Source organism: Pelodiscus sinensis, chromosome 1, assembly GCF_052426305.1.
Source record: "Pelodiscus sinensis isolate ZL-2025 chromosome 1, ASM5242630v1, whole genome shotgun sequence".
NCBI lineage: Eukaryota > Metazoa > Chordata > Testudines > Trionychidae > Pelodiscus > Pelodiscus sinensis.
Window position 1 is genome coordinate 119,983,436 of NC_143052.1, and position 20,611 is coordinate 120,004,046.

Here is a 20,611-nt window from a genome sequence, read left to right on the forward strand (position 1 = left end):
CAGTAGCTTGTCTGATGACTCTTGCTGCTGTAAAACTTTCTATGTACAGGCAGTCCCCGAGTTACGCGGATCCGACTTATGTCAGATCCACAGTTACGAACGGGGTTTTTCTCGCCGCGGAGGACTGGAGCGGCGGGATGCGCGGATGCGCCGTGGTCCCGCCGCCCGCGTCCTCCGGGGCGAGAAAAGTCCACCCCCCCCCCCCCACCCCCAGCAGACCAGGGAGACACGGAGCAAAGGACCCGGGCAGCGGGACCGCGGAGGACCCGGGCAGCGGGACCGCAGTGCGTCCCAGTCCGCCACCCGCATCTCCCTGGTCCGCTGGGGGTGGGGGGAGCAGCTAGTGCACCCCCCTCCCAGCAGACCAGGCTTTTCTCCGGACGCCTGCGGTAGAGCGGCTGGGGCGCTGCTGGTTGGTCCAGTAGCGCCACTCCTGGGCGCTACTGGACCAACCCGGCAGCACCCCAGCTGCTCTGCCCCAGGCATCCCCGATTCAGACGCTGCTGAAACTGACCAGCACCTGACTACAGGAAGCCCGGGGCAGAGCAACTCTGCCTCGGGCTTCCTGTAGTCAGCCGCTGGTCAGTTTCAGCAGCAGCTGAATCTGGATGCCAGTTCTGACTTACATACAGATTCAACTTAAGAACAAACCTACAGTCCCTATCTTGTACGTAACCCGGGGACTGCCTGTACTTCATATAAAAGATGCACATATTAAGACATTGTCAACAAAAATAAAATTATAAAATATCCTGGCAGAAGTGTGAACATTTTATTTAACAGTTACCAATTCTTTCTCCTCATTAGACAAAAAGAAATCACCGTATTTCTTGTACATACATATGAAAAAATGGTACAAACTCCAAGTGTTCAAAAATGTCATACATTATTATTTCTGCCTCTAATGTAGAGGAGAAAGAAAGCAAGTTTAGTACAGCAACTTTAACCATGCTTCATATTGTCCATTCATAATAAACACTTCTTCATAATGAGTATATATGCCCTGACTAAGCAAGGAAATTAAGCACGACTTATTTAATTGAGGCACCATCTTAAATACCTTGCGGAGTCCTAGCTATAAATGATACAACTTCTGAGATTTTAGGAGTCTACATAAGTTAAAAGGAACACTGTCAAAGGGACTGTAGCTTAGTCCAAAATAGGGCCTGCTTTTCCTATACCTGTTGACAAAATTCCTGTAACTCATCCTATGGAGAACGCTATGAAATACTTCAATAATCATTTTGTACTGATTGGTGCAAACAGGAAACAATTCACAAGCAGCCTTACAAATAAATTGAAATGATGATCAGTAATGAAATCTCAGTTTTAAGCATTATATAGTTGTAATTAAATAAACAATAAAAAGAACAAATTATATTACCATATTAACAAAACTGAACAACTGTAAAATAAGATAGGCAATATATCTGTCCTGAACTCCCAAAACCAACAGCACTATAATTTAACATGTAATCTCAAAGTTATCCAAACTGTAAACAGTGTTTCTTATATGGCTATCAGTTATATACATGCAGCTCCTATTAAAATTATTGGGATTGTTTTAGCATTATCTGTGTTTGAATCTGACCCACTGATAAATAGATTAGAAACAGATCTGCATTTTTAAGCCCTGTTCTTGACAACTGCTTATATGTACACAATACATCATCAAGACATTTTTAGGGGGGGGTGAAGAGATCAATTGATAAGTCACCCTTGAATTAACATGATATAAAATATAAAAAAGCCAGGATTCATACCAATATAGATATAAATAACTACAGATTTCCAGAATTACATTCATACAATAAAGATCAGAAGCGGTGACAGGACTCCTTTCAGTGATCTGACACTAATATTCACAATGTGAAAGGGCAGACTTTTTTTTTTTTTGCAAAAAGTTTTTGCAACAGAACTGACTCAAAGTTCCCATTACCTGCAAATTTAGCCTCCTGTTCAGAAAGCCTTGCAAAACAGGATTAATTTTAATCATGTAAATAGTCCCAGTGACATCAGCACAGCTTTAAGGGTATAAAGCACAATCCTGAAATCAATAGGACTACTCACAGGCTTAAAACTAAGCATGTGCCTAAGTGCTTTATAGGACTAGGGCCATAGTGCCAGATTGGCATGAACTCCCTCCCCCCAATAATATTCAACAGGAGTCAAGAGTGACTACTACCTTGCAGGAAGTGTACAATATCAAATTGGATTAGGACTAAATACTGTAAAATGAGTAGACTCCACAAAGGGCATTATTTCATGACCGTGTGGTTTAGCAAAAAATAAATTTTGTGCCCTCTTGATGCCATGAGTCCTCTGTGCAATTTTGGTGGATTCATCCAAAAGCAACAAAAAGTCTGCATTAAGCAACATACAACTTACATACAGTATTTTATACAATTGTTTACTCATGTTACAATATTTAGGCATTATTTATAGTATGAGAAAGTAGCAGTTATTTTGTGAATCACTTCTAATGAGCACAAGTTTGTGTATACACTGGAAGAGCAATGGTTGTAAGATAAATAAGCTCACACTAGGAGGGTAAGAACAAAAACCAGTGTCTTACACCTTGGATAGTCATTAAAAGTTGACTCTAATGCTTACATTACGTTGGATCAGACTCTTTCAGCGTGGTAGCATTTTATACCCAGTTGTCAAATGTCCTTAGCTTTCTTATGAACAAAATTCATGAAGAGGATCTAGTTTTTAAATGGCATCTCTTTCACCATTTCTGCCACAGATGTTTTGCATTTCACTCAGCTTGGACAGTCCATATAGAATAACCAGTTTTATTTTGTGAGTCTCACGCCAAAGCACAATGCTGTAATTTTGTTTCACAAACAAATCCTTTTCGTTATGCTTCTGACTGAAAGCATTTAGATTACTGATTGTATTAAAATTAAGCCAAGGTAGGGGCCTGAATGTGTTGACAATGCCCTTCTAAATGTGTTGAAGTTTCAAACAAAAGCAAGCCATTGTGCAAAATAAAGGCAGACTTTATCCTGTCCAGGAGGGAGGGGGAGGAATGGGGGTTTTCCTCATTAGTTCTTCATTTTCTTTTTTCTTCTGAATTCACTTTGTCCATTAGCAGCAATAAATGTTCTGCAAACTCACGAATGGCACCATGGCCTCCATTACTTTTACAGATATAGCTAGCAGACGTCTTAGCAGCAGCGCAAGCATCTGCAGGAACACAACTTATCCCAGCTGTCTTCAAGCAGTCCACATCGGATTCTTCATTTCCTATCAAAGGAGGAATTTAAATATGTTGAAGTCTGATGTCAAATGGAGCACGTGAGATAAGTAAGCATTTTCTCTTGAACTTGATGACTTGCAACTCCAGAAAATACTTTTAAAAAATAATCTGTACTTTTACAACCTTTCATATCTTAGGATCTCAAGGTCACTTCACAAACTGGAATCAATACTTACAAAACCTCCATCACAGATATACATTTTACAGGTGGTGGTTACAAGAAAAATATTAAGGGCCAACTCTACAATCACACATAACTTTACATACAAGCACAGTGCCTTTAAAATACCTGAAATTGCTTACACATTCTTTTCACAAGCATGTGGAGAAATGCGCTCTTCACTTTAAATGAAAAATCTTTGCACAGGAGTATCAGAGTTTTTGGCAATTTGTTTATTAATCTTCCTGTTAACTAAGGGCAAAGTGATTTGAAGATAAGCCGTGCTATGTATTATTTAATTAGACCTGTGTATGCTGCATGAAGTTTCATCATTTAAAAAACAAAAACAAACTAACCTATGTAAGCCACTTCTTTCCAGCTTAAATTCATTTTTTTCAAGCAGTCTTCTACAACTTGCAGTTTATTTGTCACACTGACTTCCACTTCACAATCCAATTTTGTAGCAGAAATAGTCTTTGAACAGTTCCTTTCTGAGATTAGCAGTACCTATTAAATCAAGTTAAATTAGAATAAACTCCATACGCAGACACAAAGTGACTACTGAATGAACATAAAATGGAAACTGTTTTTAGAAAACCTCTGATACAGGCAACTAGCAATCTATGGCTGAGGTATCTCTTTTAGATTCAAAGCCGAGCCAATTAGGATACAAGAACACATTATTGACTTAGCATTTCTAGTCATTAAAGAAGAGTGATTTATCCATAAGTAGGTTTCCTTCTAATTCACAAAACAGGAATTCTTATTTCTCTCTTTAAACACAACACATGCCAAGATTGTTAAATTACATACTGGTTGTCACACTATAGCCGTGATATGCTGGCTGTCACATATACGAAGGTCTCACCACCAAATTTAAACCATACTATCATCAAAGCTATCCTGATGAAGGTTTACAAACTATTTCTAGAAGCTGCTGCATTCAAAATATTTTCCATGATTTTAGCATCTAGTAACATTCTTGAGATTTGTACTCTAAAAGAAAGAGCAGGAAGTAAATGTTGGAAATACATTCTGAAAGCAATGAACAAAGCACTTTGTCACAAAGCAGAGATACTGAGAAGATTTTCGGAAAAAACCATTGTAGGTAAATTTCTCCTCTCTAGTCTGTGCTGCAAGCTGTCAGTGAATATTCTGCATTTATCATTTCATATTTTGTAGTCAAAAGGAGATGAATACAGAGCAAGCCACGCTACACCAGCAGCAGACACTGATGTGAAGCACAAAACTCACAGCCTCAGGATTTTTGTGGAATCTATGAATCCCCTATTTATTATATTAAGATACAGAAATAGGAGCCAACATACTTTGGCAGTCCAAGACAAGCCTTATCCACACTTATTGGAAGATTGGTGCTGTGGGGATCGATCCTCCGGGGTCAATTTAGCAGGTCCAGTAAAGACCTGCTAAATCGACCACTGATCGTCTCATGCACTTCATCGGATCAAGAAGCATAAGAGTCGATGGGAGTTGTGGAGCTATTCACGTAGCTGGAGCAGTATATCTTAGGCCAAGCTTACACTAGGGGGGTAATGTTGAACTAAGTAACGATACCTCACAAAATCACAACAGCAGCATCTACTAGGTCTCTCCCCCCACTTCGGTTGTGTCCCTATGCACTGTAGAGGGAGGCCACATAAAACAGCATGCAGCTATCTTACTCAGTTCCTGTACTGGGAAGTTCACCCTGGCTGAATCAAACAGGAAGAAGAGTAAATGTAAGTTTGATTTACATGGGTTATGCTGCACCAATTTAAGAATTTACTAAGATATACTACTCCAGCTACGTGAATAGCTGAGTGGAGTACAGGATCAGGTCCAGGATATAACCGTTACAGGACCGCTTGGGAATAGTGACCATAATATAATAACATTCAACATTCCTGTGGTGGGAAGAACACCTCAGCAGTCCAACACCCTGGCATTTAATTTCAAAAAGGGGAATTACACAAAAATGAGGAGGTTTGTTAAACAGAAATTAAAAGGCACAGTGACTAGAGCCAAATCCCTGAAAGCTGCATGGAACCTTTTTAAAGACACCATAATAGAGGCCCAACTTAAATGTATACCCCAAATTAAAAAAACATAGCAAGAGACCTAAAAAAGAATCACCGTGGCTTAACCACCATGTAAAAGAAGCAGTGAGGGACAAAAAGGTATCTTTTAAGAAGTGGAAGTCCAATCCTAGTGAGATAAATAGAAAGGAACATAAACACTGTCAAATCAAGTGTAAAACTGTAATAAGAAAAGCAAAAAAAGATTGAGGAACAGCTAGCCAAAAACTCAAAGGCTACGTCTACACTGGCCCCTTTTCCGGAAGGGGCATGTTAATTTCAGCTATCATAGTAGGGAAATCCGCGGGGGATTTAAATATCCCCCACGGCATTTAAATAAAAATGTCCGCCGCTTTTTTCCGGCTTTTAGAAAAGCCGGAAAAGAGCGTCTACACTGGCCCCGATCCTCCGGAAAAAGCGCCCTTTTCTGGAGGCTTCTTATTCAAAGTAGGAATAAGAGCCTCCGGAAAAGGGCGCTTTTTCCGGAGGATCGGGGCCAGTGTAGATGCTCTTTTCCGGCTTTTCTAAAAGCCGGAAAAAAGCGGCGGACATTTTTATTTAAATGCCGCGGGGGATATTTAAATCCCCCGCGGATTTCCCTACTACGATAGCTGAAATTAACATGCCCCTTCCGGAAAAGGGGCCAGTGTAGACGAGCCCCAAAAGAAATAACAAAATGTTTTTTAAGTACATTAGAAGCAGGAAGCCTGCTAAAAAACCGGTGGGTCCCTTAGATGATCGAGCTATAAAAGGAGCAACCAAGGACGATAAAGCCATTGCGGAGAAACTAAATGATTTCTTTGCTTCAGTCTTCACAGCTGAGGACGTTGGGGAGATTCCTGAATCTGCACCGTCCTTTGTGGGTGATGAATCTGAGGAACTGTCCCGGATTGAAGTGTCATTAGAGGAGGTTTTGAGGCAAATAGAAAAACTTAATGTTAACAAATCTCCAGGACCGGATGGCATTCATCCAAGGGTTCTAAAAGAACTAAAATGGGAAATTGCTGAGCTATTATTTGTGGTTTGTAACCTATCCTTTAAATCGGCTTCCGTACCTAATGACTGGAAGGTAGCCAACGTGACACCAATATTTAAAAAGGGCTGTAGAGGCGATCCTGGCAAATACAGACTGGTAAGTCTAACTTCAGTACCGGGCAAATTAGTCGAAACAATAGTAAAGAATAAAATTGTGAGGCATGTAAAAGAACATAATTTGTTGGACAAAAGTCAACATGGTTTCTGTAAAGGGAAATCCTGTCTTACTAATCTATTAGAGTTCATTGAAGGGGTTAACAAACGTGCGGACAAGGGGGATCCAGTAGATATAGTATACTTAGATTTTCAGAAAGCCTTTGACAAGGTCCCTCACCAAAGGCTCTTGTGTAAATTACATGGCCATGGGATAAGAGGGAAGGTCCTTTCTTGGATTGAGAACTGGTTAAAAGACAGGAAACAAAGGGTAGGAATAAATGGTAAATTTTCAGAGTGGAGAGGGGTAACTAGTGGTGTACCCCAAGGGTCAGTCCTGGGACCAATCCTTTTCAACTTATTCATAAATGATCTGGAGAAAGGGGTAAGCAGTGAGGTAGTAAAGTTTGCAGATGATACAAAACTGTTTAGGATAGTCAAGACAGAAGCAGACTGTGAGGGACTCCAAACTGTGAGGGATCTCACCAAACTGAGTGATTGGGCAATAAAATGGCAAATGAAATTTAATGTGGATAAGTGTAAAGTAATGCACATCGGGAAAAAATAACCCCAAGTATACGTACAATATGATGGGGGCTAATTTGGCTACGACAAATCAGGAAAGAGATCTTGGAGTTATCGTGGACAGTTCTCTGAAAACTTCCACACAGTGTGCAGCGGCGGTCAAAAAGGCAAATAGGATGCTAGGAATTATTAGGAAAGGGATAGAAAATAAGACACAGAATATCTTACTGCCCCTATATAAAACTATGGTACGCCCACATCTTGAATACTGTGTACAGATGTGGTCTCCTCACCTCAAAAAAAGATATTTTGGCCTTGGAAAGGGTTCAGAAAAGGGCAACTAAAATGATTAGGGGTTTGGAATGGGTCCCATATGAGGAGAGGTTAAAGCAACTGGGACTTTTCAGTTTAGAAAAGAGGAGACTGAGGGGGGATATGATAGAGGTTTATAAAATCATGAGTGGTGTGGAGAGGGCCGATAAAGAAAAGTTATTTATTAGTTCCCTAAATAGAAGAACTAGAGGACACCAAATGAAATTAGTGGGGAGCAGGTTTAAAACTAATAAAAGAAAGTTCTTCGTCACACAGCGTGTAGTCAACCTGTGGAACTCCTTGCCAGAGGAGGCTGTGAAGGCTAGGACTATAATAGAGTTTAAAGAGAAGCTAGATAATCTCATGGAGGTTAGGTCCATAAAAGGCTATTAGCCAGGGGATAAAATGGTGTCCTTGGCCTCTGTCTGTCAGAGGCTGGAGAGGGATGGCAGGAGACAAATCGCTTGATCGTTGTCTTCGGTCCACCCTCTCTGGGGCACCTGGTGCTGGCCACTGTCGGTAGACAGGATACTGGGCTAGATGGACCTTTGGTCTGACCCAGTACGGCTGTTCTTATGTAAGAATTTACACTTGTGTAAAATCTTCATTAAGGCAAAATTTGGCTTTAATGATTATGGAAAGCAAATTAAACCAATGCGGTTTTAGTTTTTTAGGTTGCCTTGAACTCTTAGGACTGATGAGAGGAAGCACAGATGATCTTGTGGTTAAAAGCACTAGACCATGACTCCAATGATCTGCACTTAATTTCCTCTCTTTACTACACTTCTTGTGTAACTGGGCAAGTCTATTAATTTCTGTCTCTCAACTCCTGATCTATCACTAGGGAGTAATATATTGACCTCATTATCTCTAGCCTTACTCTTGACTGATACTCTTTTCATATCCCTGTATACTTATACCTGCGTCTGAAATTTCCAGTACATGCATCTGACAAAGTGGGTCCTTTACCCACAAAAGCTTATGCTCCAATAAATCTGTTAAGTCTATAAGGTGCCACAGGACTTCTCGTTGTTTATAGTGAATAATAGTATTTCTGTATCGCAGAGGGCTTTTGTGATGACAGTTAATTATGGTTCATTAGGAACTTAGATACTTATGAGAGGTAACCATGCAACTACTGGGAAAGAGGATTACTGCTCAGCGTGTGCTCTGGATAAGCAGCACATGCAACATGAGTGGTGCCAACACAGTACCATACAAACTCCTTTACACAATCTTGGGACAATTAGCGCAAATACCAACACAAGTATTAGAAACATGTCACCACCACACAGGAACTTCAGAATCTAGAGTTACCACCATCCGAAAGTACTAAGATTAATGTTGTTTTCAGAAGTGCCTGCCTCCCCACCATTCTCATTTTGAAAAGTTCGCTGTGGAAGTTTAACAAGGAACATAAAGTCTCATGATTCAGAAAAGACGCTTACCTGAATGTCTCTTTTCTTTAATAAGGAAATCCCAATAGCATCTCTAACATCATAACAGATTATTTCTTTTTGATCTTCTGACAAACAAATGCGACCATCAGTGAGACATCCATCAATGATGCAGACGAGTAGCTTCACCTTTTTTATTTGCTTTTTTTCAGTGTTACCAAAATAGCCATATCTAAACAAAGAAGCTTTCATTTCAGAATGGAAGACTTTGAAATTGTATTTTAAAAAACTTAAATAAAAAGTAACCCACTAATGCAAAGCAAAGAATCTTGGTTTGTGATTCTTGGTTATTTTCACAAGAAAGACTCCCTGACATCTTATTTTTCAAAATATACCCCAGAAGATAAATGCAGAATAAATTAATCTGAATTCCTTAAAACATGAAAAACAAAATTACTAATAATAAATACAGCTCTATGACAAAAGATAAGTTGCCCAATGTTGTCCATTTAAAAAAAAAAATCTTTAGACAAGAGAGTTATGTTCTATAGCATATTTCAAGAAAAAAATAGGGGTCACAGATAGAATTGCCAAAGTATTACTTAACCAGTATATTACAGTAGTGTTTGCAGTACCCAATCCTAATGTAGGTCCTATTATATAAACACACAGGTAAGCATGGAGTCTGCATGTAGAAGCTTAAGATCTTACACAAAGCTAACCCTGACTCCAGCAGCACGCGCGCACACCCATCGCCCGCCTGAGCACCTCCTCACACCCCAACCTGGACTCCTTCACTCCCACAGTTCCCTCCCAAGCCCCTCCTCACCGTCCAACCCCAACTCCTGCACCCCCCATGCCTCCCTGCCCTGCCGGACCTGAGCCATTCAGGGTAAACGTCTAGTCAAAAATAACGCTGAACTTTCAAAACCTCTCTTTTTACCTCAGCACTCTTTGCTCTGCAATAGGCCAGTCGATATCTACATCTATATCCACGCTGTGTTCAGCACGCATTTCATAGTACATCACTTTTTCACCCTAAACAAAATTAGATTTCAGACATTTTATTCTCCATACTTGATATCAGTATCTCACACAACATCAATTTAAATACAGAAATGTTTATCCATTAGGACTAAATGAAAAGGACTGAATATTCATAATGCCATATATAGTAATGGCCAACTTTATATGACCAAATGACTTATCTAGAAAAAAACAACACAAAAATGTTTACTATTACTTGACATTTGCAAAGTGCTTTTCATACTAGATTCTTAGAGATTGATTTTTGTAAGCCACTTTATTACCCTTATTGTAAAAACCAAGGAAACTGAAACAAAACCTTTTATCACTAAACTGATCTGATTTCAGTAGATGATTTAGTGGGAAAAGAGGCAGCAGCACATTTAGTTTTTGTTAGTCTATGAAGTGCTACCAGATCACTTTTTTTTTTAATGTATCCTGTACAGACTAACTGGCTACCCCCTGAAGATTTAATTTTAACTTAGTACAACTGTGCTTTTTACTGGTGTGACAAACTATTATCTCAGGATTTCTGGGACTTTTAACAGCATGATGGGTAAATCTCAGTCATTTCGCATCTTAGTTTTTCCATCTGTAAAATGGAGTTCAGATTATGGATCTCTCAGAGTTATGAAAAATACCTGAACATTCATAAATCATTTTGACTTCCTCTGATAGAAGGTTCTCTCAAAAAGCGGCATGTTATTATTAAGTGGAAAAAAAAGTCACTGACTTTTCTGTTGCACAATTCAGCATAATACTCTTAACTGTTTTAAATGTAGGTATGTTTCCACTTTACTACACAGGAACCATGCCCTGAGTAATAGTTGCTGTGTGCAACTCTGATGGGCAGACTAGACTCACTGCATCTTAGCATCAAAGAATCAAGATGAAAAAAGGCTTGCCTTTGGGAATATCATTTACAACTTAAGACAGTCTTAGTAGACAACCTGAGATAATGCCAAAATACTATTGTAGTAAGTAGATGCTGACCATAGGTAGACTCAAGTATCTCTTTAGTAAAAAACCAAACCTATTCTGTTCAACTGATTCCTCTGTAGTTAACATGATAATAGTAAAACATTGAACAAAGGTGGCTTCATATCAAACTTGCACAGCATGGCTCATGTTCTCAGCACATTCTGTGCAAGGAGAACCAATCACGGCTCCCAGAGCTGGGTCTACAATACCTTAAGGTTACTAATGCATGCTAGGGATGTAAAAGAGTAGTCAAATAATAAACTTAAAAGCTGGTTCCCCACAGCACCATCTCCACAGTGCCACTTGTCCCCACCCTCCAGTGCTGCCTCCATCAAGCCCTGTCTGCAGGGGGTCCCAACTCCCCACTGGGACCTCCCACAGACAGGGGCTGCTGGACCCAGTGTAAACTGGGACTGAGCAAGCCCAGCTCAGTCCTGGCTTGCGCCGGGTCCATGAGCTACCCCTGCTATGATTCTACAGTTTAAATGTAGTAGGAGCTGGGCTGCCTCCATGCCCAACTCTTGCTACACTTAAACCGCAGAGCCACAGAGGGGACAGCGCTTTATTGAGTAATCATGTAGTCGATACAAACTGTATCGACTACATGATTACCCAGTTACCCACCTCTTAACATTCTTAATGCATGCTAGTTGGCCATGAGCCCCAAGAATGTGGGAATGCAGCACCCCCTCTCCTTGATACACCCCTTATGTTGCAGAAGAATGAGTGTGTTGGAGTCAGATACATTAGTTCTGCATCTTCTATCAACTATTCCACTTCAAGGGAGCCTCCCAGCACAGAAGATTCACTTGCTTTCCGTTCTAAGTGGAACATAAATCTGGACTGTCTCACATCAGTTTTTAGAAATATTTTGCACTTCTATACATACAGGTTGAACCTCGCTAGCCAGAACTCTCATCCAGAAACATCCATCATCCAGAATTATTTTAATTACCGTAATTTAGCAAATATACCCTGCACCCGAATAAACCCTGCACGAGTATAATCCGCAGGGTATACAAGACTTTGTTTCAAACTGTGCAGGGGAAGGCGGGGGGGGGGGATTAGCCACACTCTGGGACGGGGAGTACTCACCCCACCTGGTTCCCAAGTGGATGCACAACCGGCGGGGGAGTACTCACCCTCCTGGTTCCCAAGTGGATGCACAACCTCCGGGCGGGGGAATGAGAATGCTCCCGCGTGCCTTCCTGTGGCTGCACAGCCACCAGCCTCCAGGTGGGGGAGCACTCATTTCCCGGTTCCCACGCTCACCAGGAGGTGAGGTTTTTTTTTTTAAACCACTGTATACCCCGCACCCGAGTATATCCTACGGGGGGGTTGTAAAAACGAGTATAACCCATGGGTTATATTCGCTAAATTACGGTAGCCAGATGTCCACTTTTCATGGGTGTGGCCAAGTTTCTCGTGGTCCCATAAAATTTGTTTACAGCCACCAGTCCTAGCTCTGTGTTCTGTACTGTTGTTTAGCTCTACTTTACCGCAAATGTCCTCTAACAGCCCAGTAAGTAGTGGAAGTGTTGGTAATGCTACCAGACAATATTGACCTCCCTTGGTCCAGAAAATTCTCTTGTTCAGAATTAGACAAGTCCCGAGGGTGCCGGACAAGGGAGATTCAACCTGTACCTTAAAAACTAAAGAACTCAAATAACTCAGGAAAAGTGAATGAATCAAGCCTCAGCACCTTTGCAAGATAAGCATTATCTTCATTTTACCAATGGGGAAACAGGTACAAAGGAAGCTGGTAATATAGGCACAGTCCTCTTTATCTATATGCCACACTGGAGTCTTTAACCTAAAATTCTTATTTAGGTAAGCAATTCCACTGACGCCAATGCATAAGGAATGCTCAGCTGAGTAAGAATCATAGAACCCACTCCTGGAGTTCCAATAGGAATTCTATCACAGTACTTTCACAGGCCTAAGGATATACATTCTTCTTGCACAAATTGTTTAAGAAATCTGTATCTTACTTAACCTACTAATGCCAGAGGATTCAACAGTAGCTAAGATTACAAATAAGAAGCTACAACACGCTTGGCTTCAACTGTTGCTGCTGGGCATTATTCCCTCACAATCCACAAACACAACACACTATAGTCAATTACATACATCACAATTGCCAGCGTCAAAGGATTTGAGCTCCCTAATGGAAGAGTACAGGAGGCAATAATCTAAAAAGCCCTGAAAAAACAGAAACACTGACCTGTAAGTAGCCTTTTTTAATCAGGTCCTTTGTAGCAAAGTAAAATGACCCATTTTCATAAAGTTCCCCATCCCAATCCTGACGCCGGGGCCGTCTTTTTGGATCCAGGCCACCTTGAAGTGTTGTTACTTCATTACCTATAAAAACAATTGTGGGAAAAAAAAAGTAAAAAAATTAAAGCTTTGTGTTTAAATTAACTTACTACTAGGAAATTAAGAGTACAGCATAGTCACCAGCTACTTTGATTTCTGTCTCAGTAAGGGTAAGTATTTTCTGAACTCTTGTCTCTCTTGGTATCGTTGGAGCCCAAGGTGGAGAAATGCCCTACATTTCTTGTACAGAAAACTGAAATACAGGCAGTCCCCGGGTTACGTACAAGATAGGGACTGTAGGTTTGTTCTTAAGTTGAATCTGTATGTAAGTCGGAACTGGCGTCCAGATTCAGACACTGCTGAAACTGACCGCCAGTTCTGACTTACATAGAGAATCAACTTAAGAACCCCAGGCGCCCCCAAGTCAGCTGCTGCTGAAACTGATCAGCAGCTGATTCCAGGAAGCCCAGGGCAGAGCAACTCTGCCTCGGGCTTCCTGTAGTCAGCGCTGGTCAGTTTCAGCAGAAGCTGACTTGGGGACGCCTGGGGCAGAGCAGCTGGGGTGCTACTGGACCAACCCAGCAGCACCCCATCTGCTCTGCCCCAGACGTCCTGATTCAGCCGCTGCTGAAACTGACCAGCAGCGGCTGAATCAGGACCTGGGGCAGAGCAGCTGGGGTGCTGCCGGGTTGGTCCAGTAATGCCCACGGGCGCTGCAGGACCAATCGGCAGCGCCCCAGCTGCTCTGCCCCAGAGTCCAAAACAAAAGCCTGGTCTGCAGGGGGGGGGGGGGGGCACACTAGCTGCGCCCCCCCCCCCCCCAGCAGACCAGGGACACGGGGAGCAGAGCCGCAGCGGCAGCGGGGTGCCGCGCCTCTGAGGCTTTGCTCTGGCAAAGCCTCAGAGGCGAGGGACCCCGCCACGGCTGCGGCTTCAGTCTGGGTGCCTGTGGTCTGCTGGGGACGGCCCCCAGCAGACCACAGGCACCCGGACTGAAGCCGCACCCGCGGGGGGGTCCCGCGCCTCTGAGGCTTTGCCAGAGCAAAGCCTCAGAGGCGCGGGGAACCGCCGCTGCTGCCGCTCCAGTCTGGGTGCCTGTGGTCTGTTGGGGACGGTCCCCAGCAGACCACAGGCACCCTGACTGAAGCCGCAGCCGCGGGGGGGTCCCGCGCCTCTGAGGCTTTGCCAGAGCAAAGCCTCAGAAGCGCGGGAACCCGCCCGGTGCCCCTGGTCTGCTGGAGACGGTCTCCAGCAGACCAGGGGCACCGGAGCAGCTTACGAACGGGGCTTTCTCGCCCCGACTTCCGGGGCGAGATAGCTCCGTTCGTTAGTGCGGATCCGACGTAAGTCGGATCTGCGTAAGTCGGGGACTGCCTGTATCCCAATTCGAACATGCAGAGAACACATCTATCATAGAAGTCTTCAGAAAATATCTATCATAGAAGCCTGCTTCTCAGCCCTTTCCTTCCACTCACCTCACCCTGCTAAAGTGTCACTGCCTTTGAGAAAGAAAATTTGCTCTTTTCTTATTATCATGTCTAGTATTTGGTAGGGAAAACTGGCTATTTTTTGTTTGAGGGATTTTTTAAAAATAATTAGTCCCTCAGCAATATATCTTGAAACAGAATATTTTTTCTTATGTCTACTACAAACCCTCATACCATGTTATTCCATCTGTATTGATTCCTTGCACCACTGGGCAAGGGGACAGTATCCTTCAGAGTGCTTTCAAAACTATCTTGACTCCCACTGAAGGCAATGAAAGCTGAGACACCTCAGCATCGTGAAGGACTGGCATCTCAAAACAAAGAGGGCACACTAGAGCTTTGAAAGCCTGAAAATATGTATTAAGCACACAAAGCTGACTGTAGGATGATACTTGCACACAAAATGACAATAATATGCCTTTTGTACACTTTCACTACAGCTAAATTTTCATTTTCAAAGCAATCAGGAAATGTCACTCAAAAGATCCTGTTTTGATAAAGATGTTTTACTAATCATGTGCTTTACTGAACAAAATCTGTATTTTTCCACTTCATTTTCAGCTTTTTGGGGGTAAACTATAGTGTTGTTATGCTTTATATGCTCTCTGAGACCATGGTGCTCTGTAAACCATAAAAACTGCAATCAAAACATCCTAAATTATGACAATGGAGAAGAATTAGAGGCCTTTGGTAATGTTTATGAAATGGACTTAGGGGTGTCAAATGCAGTGACTTGAACACCTTGGAGTTCCATTTTAATTATGAAACAAGTCAAACATGGACTGCAGCAGTATAAGTATCCAAATACCCATCAATATGCCCCTCCCTCAGATATAAGGACCTCTTCCAAAGGTGAGATCTCAGTCAGTTTAATGGCTGGCGCCTCTGCTAAAGCTGCCAAAAAGCAGCATCTTTACCTGGAAAGACAGTGTTTTCTTACCTCATGTCACCTAACATGAAGCAAAACTGCAGTGAAGACAAGGCAGTTTGCTACTTTTCATTGACAAAACAAGGCAATACTAGTCATTTTCTTAACATGCTAACTTGTACTTAAGATATCACTGCTATGTTTTCACTACAGCCTTACCTCATGTGAATGATCATGTGTTAGCCAAAATGAGAACAAAGGGCTTTTTTCACTGCATAATTTTATGTTTAAATATGTTAATGACACTTGTACTTTGAACTACTTCAGGTGATCTCTAAAAAATGGCTGAACATTAACAAAAGGATAAATGTTAACACCACTATTTTAAAAAAGACAAAGCTATTTGAGTTCCTCTGCTTAAGAAATATATGCTTCAGATGTCACTTCCAACTGTAATTAACATATAGACTGGAAGCTTTACAAACCATAGTAATGATCAGAAATTGTAGACTATTACCTTCTTTTATCTCACTCCATCGAAACAGATGCCGTCTCACAACAGAGAAGACTGAATCATAGCCTTTGTTTCGGATCATTTTTGCCACTTCCTTAAGATCATCAGGATGTAAACAGGGAGATGTTGCCTGAATATTTCCTATAATATCAACCTCTATAGAAGAAGAATAAAATATAACATGGGAAATCTTGTATGAAATATGGAATAGGTATAAATAAAATACTTCCACTTGAATATAAAAATTATTTACACACATATATGATTTCAAAGAAGATTCCATGACCAGATACATATGTTATACAATTAAGTGATTCACTTTAGCCATTAAAAAAAATTGTTGCTCCAGCGTTACTAATTAAGAAAAAAAAAGTTACAAACTCCCCTTCATCAGCGATGTCAAGGGAAATTAGGGACACTCAGCAACCTAAAGGATTCAGACCTAGGACAATAGCAACAACTGTACCAGGATGCTTATGAAGAAACTCTTGGATGGCCTCCAAAGAAGTTGTTGAGTCTTTAGATACCTCAGGGCTTCTGCGATGGACTTTAGCTCCAAATTGCTTTGCCACTGTCTCAATTTCATCGTGGTCTGTGGATACCCATATACTGTTGGCAAAGACTCACAGGTGAATGATCACAGAAAGAACAAAAGAAGAATTAACAGTATTCTCCAGATGCACTGTATAACATTAATGGTCTACTCACTAGTCTCACTCATAACAGCAAAAAGTTGGTTACCAAATGAGTCAAATGTTTAAACTGGATGTCTGCATCCCATTTCTAAATTACCACTGAAGCAACTAAAATTACAAGAGTCAATGCTTCATTTTAGTAAATGCCTTATTTTAAAAAGCACTTAATTAAAAAGAGTTGATCATGCTAAGCAAAGATTGAATTAGACAGCCATACTAGTTACAAACTTAATCACTCTCTCTGGTTCACATACAGCCTCAGAAGTATTAATTTTGAAGCACCAGGACATAAAATTAGAGTCATCAGACCGTGACTACCTGTCACAGAACACCAAAATTAATTTCCCTCCAATTATTTTAAGATGAAATGAGATGGCCAATTTTTATTCTTGCTGTGAAGTCTGGTAATTGGTGTCCAAATGTTTACTAACCTACTAAGAATCATCACAACTTAATACTGCTTACATCTGAAAAAAATAGTTCAAATCTTTTCTGTTAGTAAGATTACAAGTTGGACCTCCCTGGTCTGGCTCTCTCAGGACATGACTGCTCCAGGACAAAGAAGTTTTTCAAACCAAGGAAGGCTGAAAAGGAGCTCCACTGGACTCCTTTCCCCAGCTACCTGCCACTGCTGCCTTGGCCCCCTAGCTGTTGCAGCCCTGCAGGCACTTGCAGACCCACCAGCTGTCAGCTCTGCAGCCTTTCCCTCCCCCGCCAAACACACACACACACACACACACACACACACACACACACACACACACACACACACACACACACACACACACACACACACACACACACACACACACCTGGCCCCACCCGCTGTGAGCTCAGCACTTCCAAGCCACAGACTCCAGTGGCCCTGGTGGCTTCCTGACTCTGCCAGCTGCAGGCTCTGATGCCCTGGAGGCTCCGCTGACTTGCTGGCCCAACTTGCAAGTTCTTCTCCCAGACACCAGCAAACCCCGTGCTAGGGTTCTCTAATCTAGCAACATCCATAGTCCCCGACCACAGATGTTCAATCTGTACTGCTGACAACTAGGAATGTTAACGGTGAGCTGGGTAAACCGGTTAACTAGTAAGCATATGCCTTAGTGGCATGCTTACTGGAAAATCCCACCCCAACCCCATGGCACCCCAGACGGTAGGTTCACATCATGCCTACAGTTATCAGGGGCCTGAGTACCCCCCACTGCCTGCAGCCAGTGGTTAACTGGTTAAAGAAATAGTTTAACTATTCTGGGAGATTTTTAAATCCCTACTGTCAACAGCAGGATAAGAAACCAGAAACCAACCATCCAAGGATTTTTCATTTAATTTAACATTTTCCTCAAAAGCTGAGTGGTTTTGTAATTTAACATCTTATGATGTCTGAGCTTCCATATCTATGGGAAACACATTATTTATTGCAGAGGGTTCTAAATTGTTTAGCATGCGGTAACAGTTCACTCAGGAGAATCAATGTTGAATGTGAAATAGATGAATAGTTCAAAAGCTATACTAATGTTAACGCACTGACCATTTATATCTGTTTCCATGGATTCAGTTATAAATTAGATTATTCTGTAACTACAGTAAAATAAATGCAATAGGTTCAATCCAAACCCAGGGTGACAGCCAATGTTCCCTCTAATTTTTTTCCATGCATGAGCAAAATAAATGTTATGTGCATAAAAGCATGTGTGGATATGCACCAACAGTAGAAACATATGGTGCCAGCCAGCTATGGATGCACTGCTAATGAGCTGGACAGCATTTTAATCTCTTCGGGGTGGCCACCCAAATGCTCAGTTTACAGGGAGCACTGGTGACGGCTAATCAAATGACAGTCACAGCCCAAATATAATGATAGCAGGTTTAATAGGAATGAGAAATATTTGCAAAAGGAATGGTTGGATCTATTGTAAGTTCTTTTGCAAAATGCACACATCGATAGTGTGAAATCACTGCCCTCAGAATTTCAATTTAAAGAACCCTAAAAGGTAACAAATTCAATAAAACTGGATATAAAAAATACCATTTGTTTTACAACTAACAGCCTTCTCACTGTACTGCACACAGTAAATGGCGCTCATCTTTTCCATCCAAAGACATAATGGAATTCATCCGAATTTATAGCATGAGGATAGCAGCTCCAGGGCACAATTTATTTTAGAACACTCCTGTGAGCCACCAGGCACAGCTTTGAGTATTACTTTCCAGGTCCATGTATGGGAATACTGTTCTCTCAACCTGAACAGTTTAAAGCACCCCCCCAGCCCTTCGCATGAAGCCAAGAGCTTGCACAGATTTACATTTCCTGTTCGAGTTATTTAGAAAGGGACCTGCCACAGGTATCCCGCTGCTAAGTGTGGTGCTGCCCGCAGCTGAAAGATGTGCCCTGCGCAGGCATTCAGCCAGCAAGGACTTGAGCAGGCCCCTGGCTCTCCCCTCCCCATGGGGCACAGCCTGACACACAGGAGCGCAGAGCCCAGGCTCGGGGTAGCCAGTGGGAATAGCGGGGGGGGGGGGGCTTGGCTGGCGCAGGCGCAGCTAGTTAATTAAGATGCCACGAACCTTCTCTAAGATTCATAGGTAAATAACAAGGTTAATTAATTCACCTAACATCGATGCGCAGCGCTAATGACGGCCCCGCTGAGGGGCGGCTCCCCGCACGGACACCTGGGCATATCCCCTGCGCGGGGAGGGAAGCGCTCACCGCGCATGCGCACCTGTCGAAGACCTCGGAGTCGCGAGCCGCGCGCAGCACCCAGCCGAGAAGCGGGATCCCGGCCAGGAGCTTGATGTTCTTCAGCGGGATCCCCTTGCTGCCGCCGCGCGCCAGCACCAGCGCGCACATGTGCGGGGAGGCAGGGGAGGCAGAAGCAACGGCCCCGGAGGAATCCATCTTCCGCTGAGCGCGAGCGTCTCGGCTCCTCCTCCTCCTCCTCCTGCTGCTGCTGCTGCTGCCACGTAGCGGCCCCGCCCCCCGTCGGCGTAGCGCCCGCAGCCAGGAGCATGCTGGGAAATGTAGTTCTGGGGGGTGGTGCCGTGCCCGGCTGGGGGACCGAGTGTGCAGGGCGGGGGCTGAGAGCCATTGGCCCGAGCTGTGAGGCCTGGAGATAATGGAGGCCGCTTCCAATCGGGGGGGCTCACCCCGCCCCTTTTGCACCGGGCGGAGCTGCCCAGCGGGATCCCGGCCAGCAGTGGCGGCTCGGGCTGGCGGGGCAGCTCCTCAGAGCCAGCCGGGCTCAGTGCTGCTCTCTGGGGCCGGAGCGCTGCAGGGCGAGAAGCTGCCCTAACCCAACGCCCCCCCCCCCCCCCCCATTCTGCAATTGCGGGGGCGGGGCCACTGAGCCCCGCTGGCACCTGATTACGAGGGACAAGAGATGAGAAAAGGGGGATTGGATGTTAAGGTCATATAGGTCCGAAATGAGGCATCCAGAGGGGGAGACTGAGCTGAGGACCAATGGCGGATATAGGGCAGGGCGAGTGGGGCAGCTGCCCGGCCCGGCACTGCAATAGGACCAGCGCATGCACTGCTACCTGTCGGCTCTGGCTGTGGTGCATGAGCGAAATTGTGCTGCACTGGACCCCGCGTTTCAATAGGCCGGGCGCCCTGGGCCCCGCAAAACTCTCATCCGCCCCTGCTGAGGACACCCTGTGTAGGGGTGACTAGTGCTGGCTGCAAGGGGGGAGGCGAAAGAGTGCAGGGGAGGGCCACCCAGAGTGAATGTAATGATCAGAAACAGTAGAATATTACCTCCTTTTTTTTTAATCTCACTCCATCTAAATGGAATGCCCAATCACAACAGAGAAG

The 20,611-nt window shown here is 43.3% G+C and overlaps 1 protein-coding gene across 2 annotated transcripts; it reads right to left on the reverse strand.

Annotated features, from left to right (window-relative positions):
- Nucleotides 1-750: 750 nt before the first annotated feature.
- Nucleotides 751-19,757, reverse strand: CMAS (cytidine monophosphate N-acetylneuraminic acid synthetase). 2 transcript variants are annotated; one of them, XM_089769732.1, is made up of 8 exons: nt 19,413-19,757; nt 16,581-16,723; nt 16,118-16,270; nt 13,154-13,290; nt 9,866-9,960; nt 8,974-9,154; nt 3,782-3,932; nt 751-3,252 (listed from the first exon to the last, which is right to left on the reverse strand). In XM_089769732.1, exons 1-8 carry the CDS (start codon nt 19,697-19,699, stop codon nt 3,059-3,061), a joined length of 1,341 nt encoding a protein of 446 aa, XP_089625858.1. In that variant the 5' UTR covers nt 19,700-19,757; the 3' UTR covers nt 751-3,058. The 2 variants fall into 2 exon arrangements, with proteins under 2 accessions (XP_089625858.1, XP_075754568.2); XM_075898453.2 differs by having other exon boundaries at nt 19,524-19,756.
- Nucleotides 19,758-20,611: the final 854 nt, after the last annotated feature.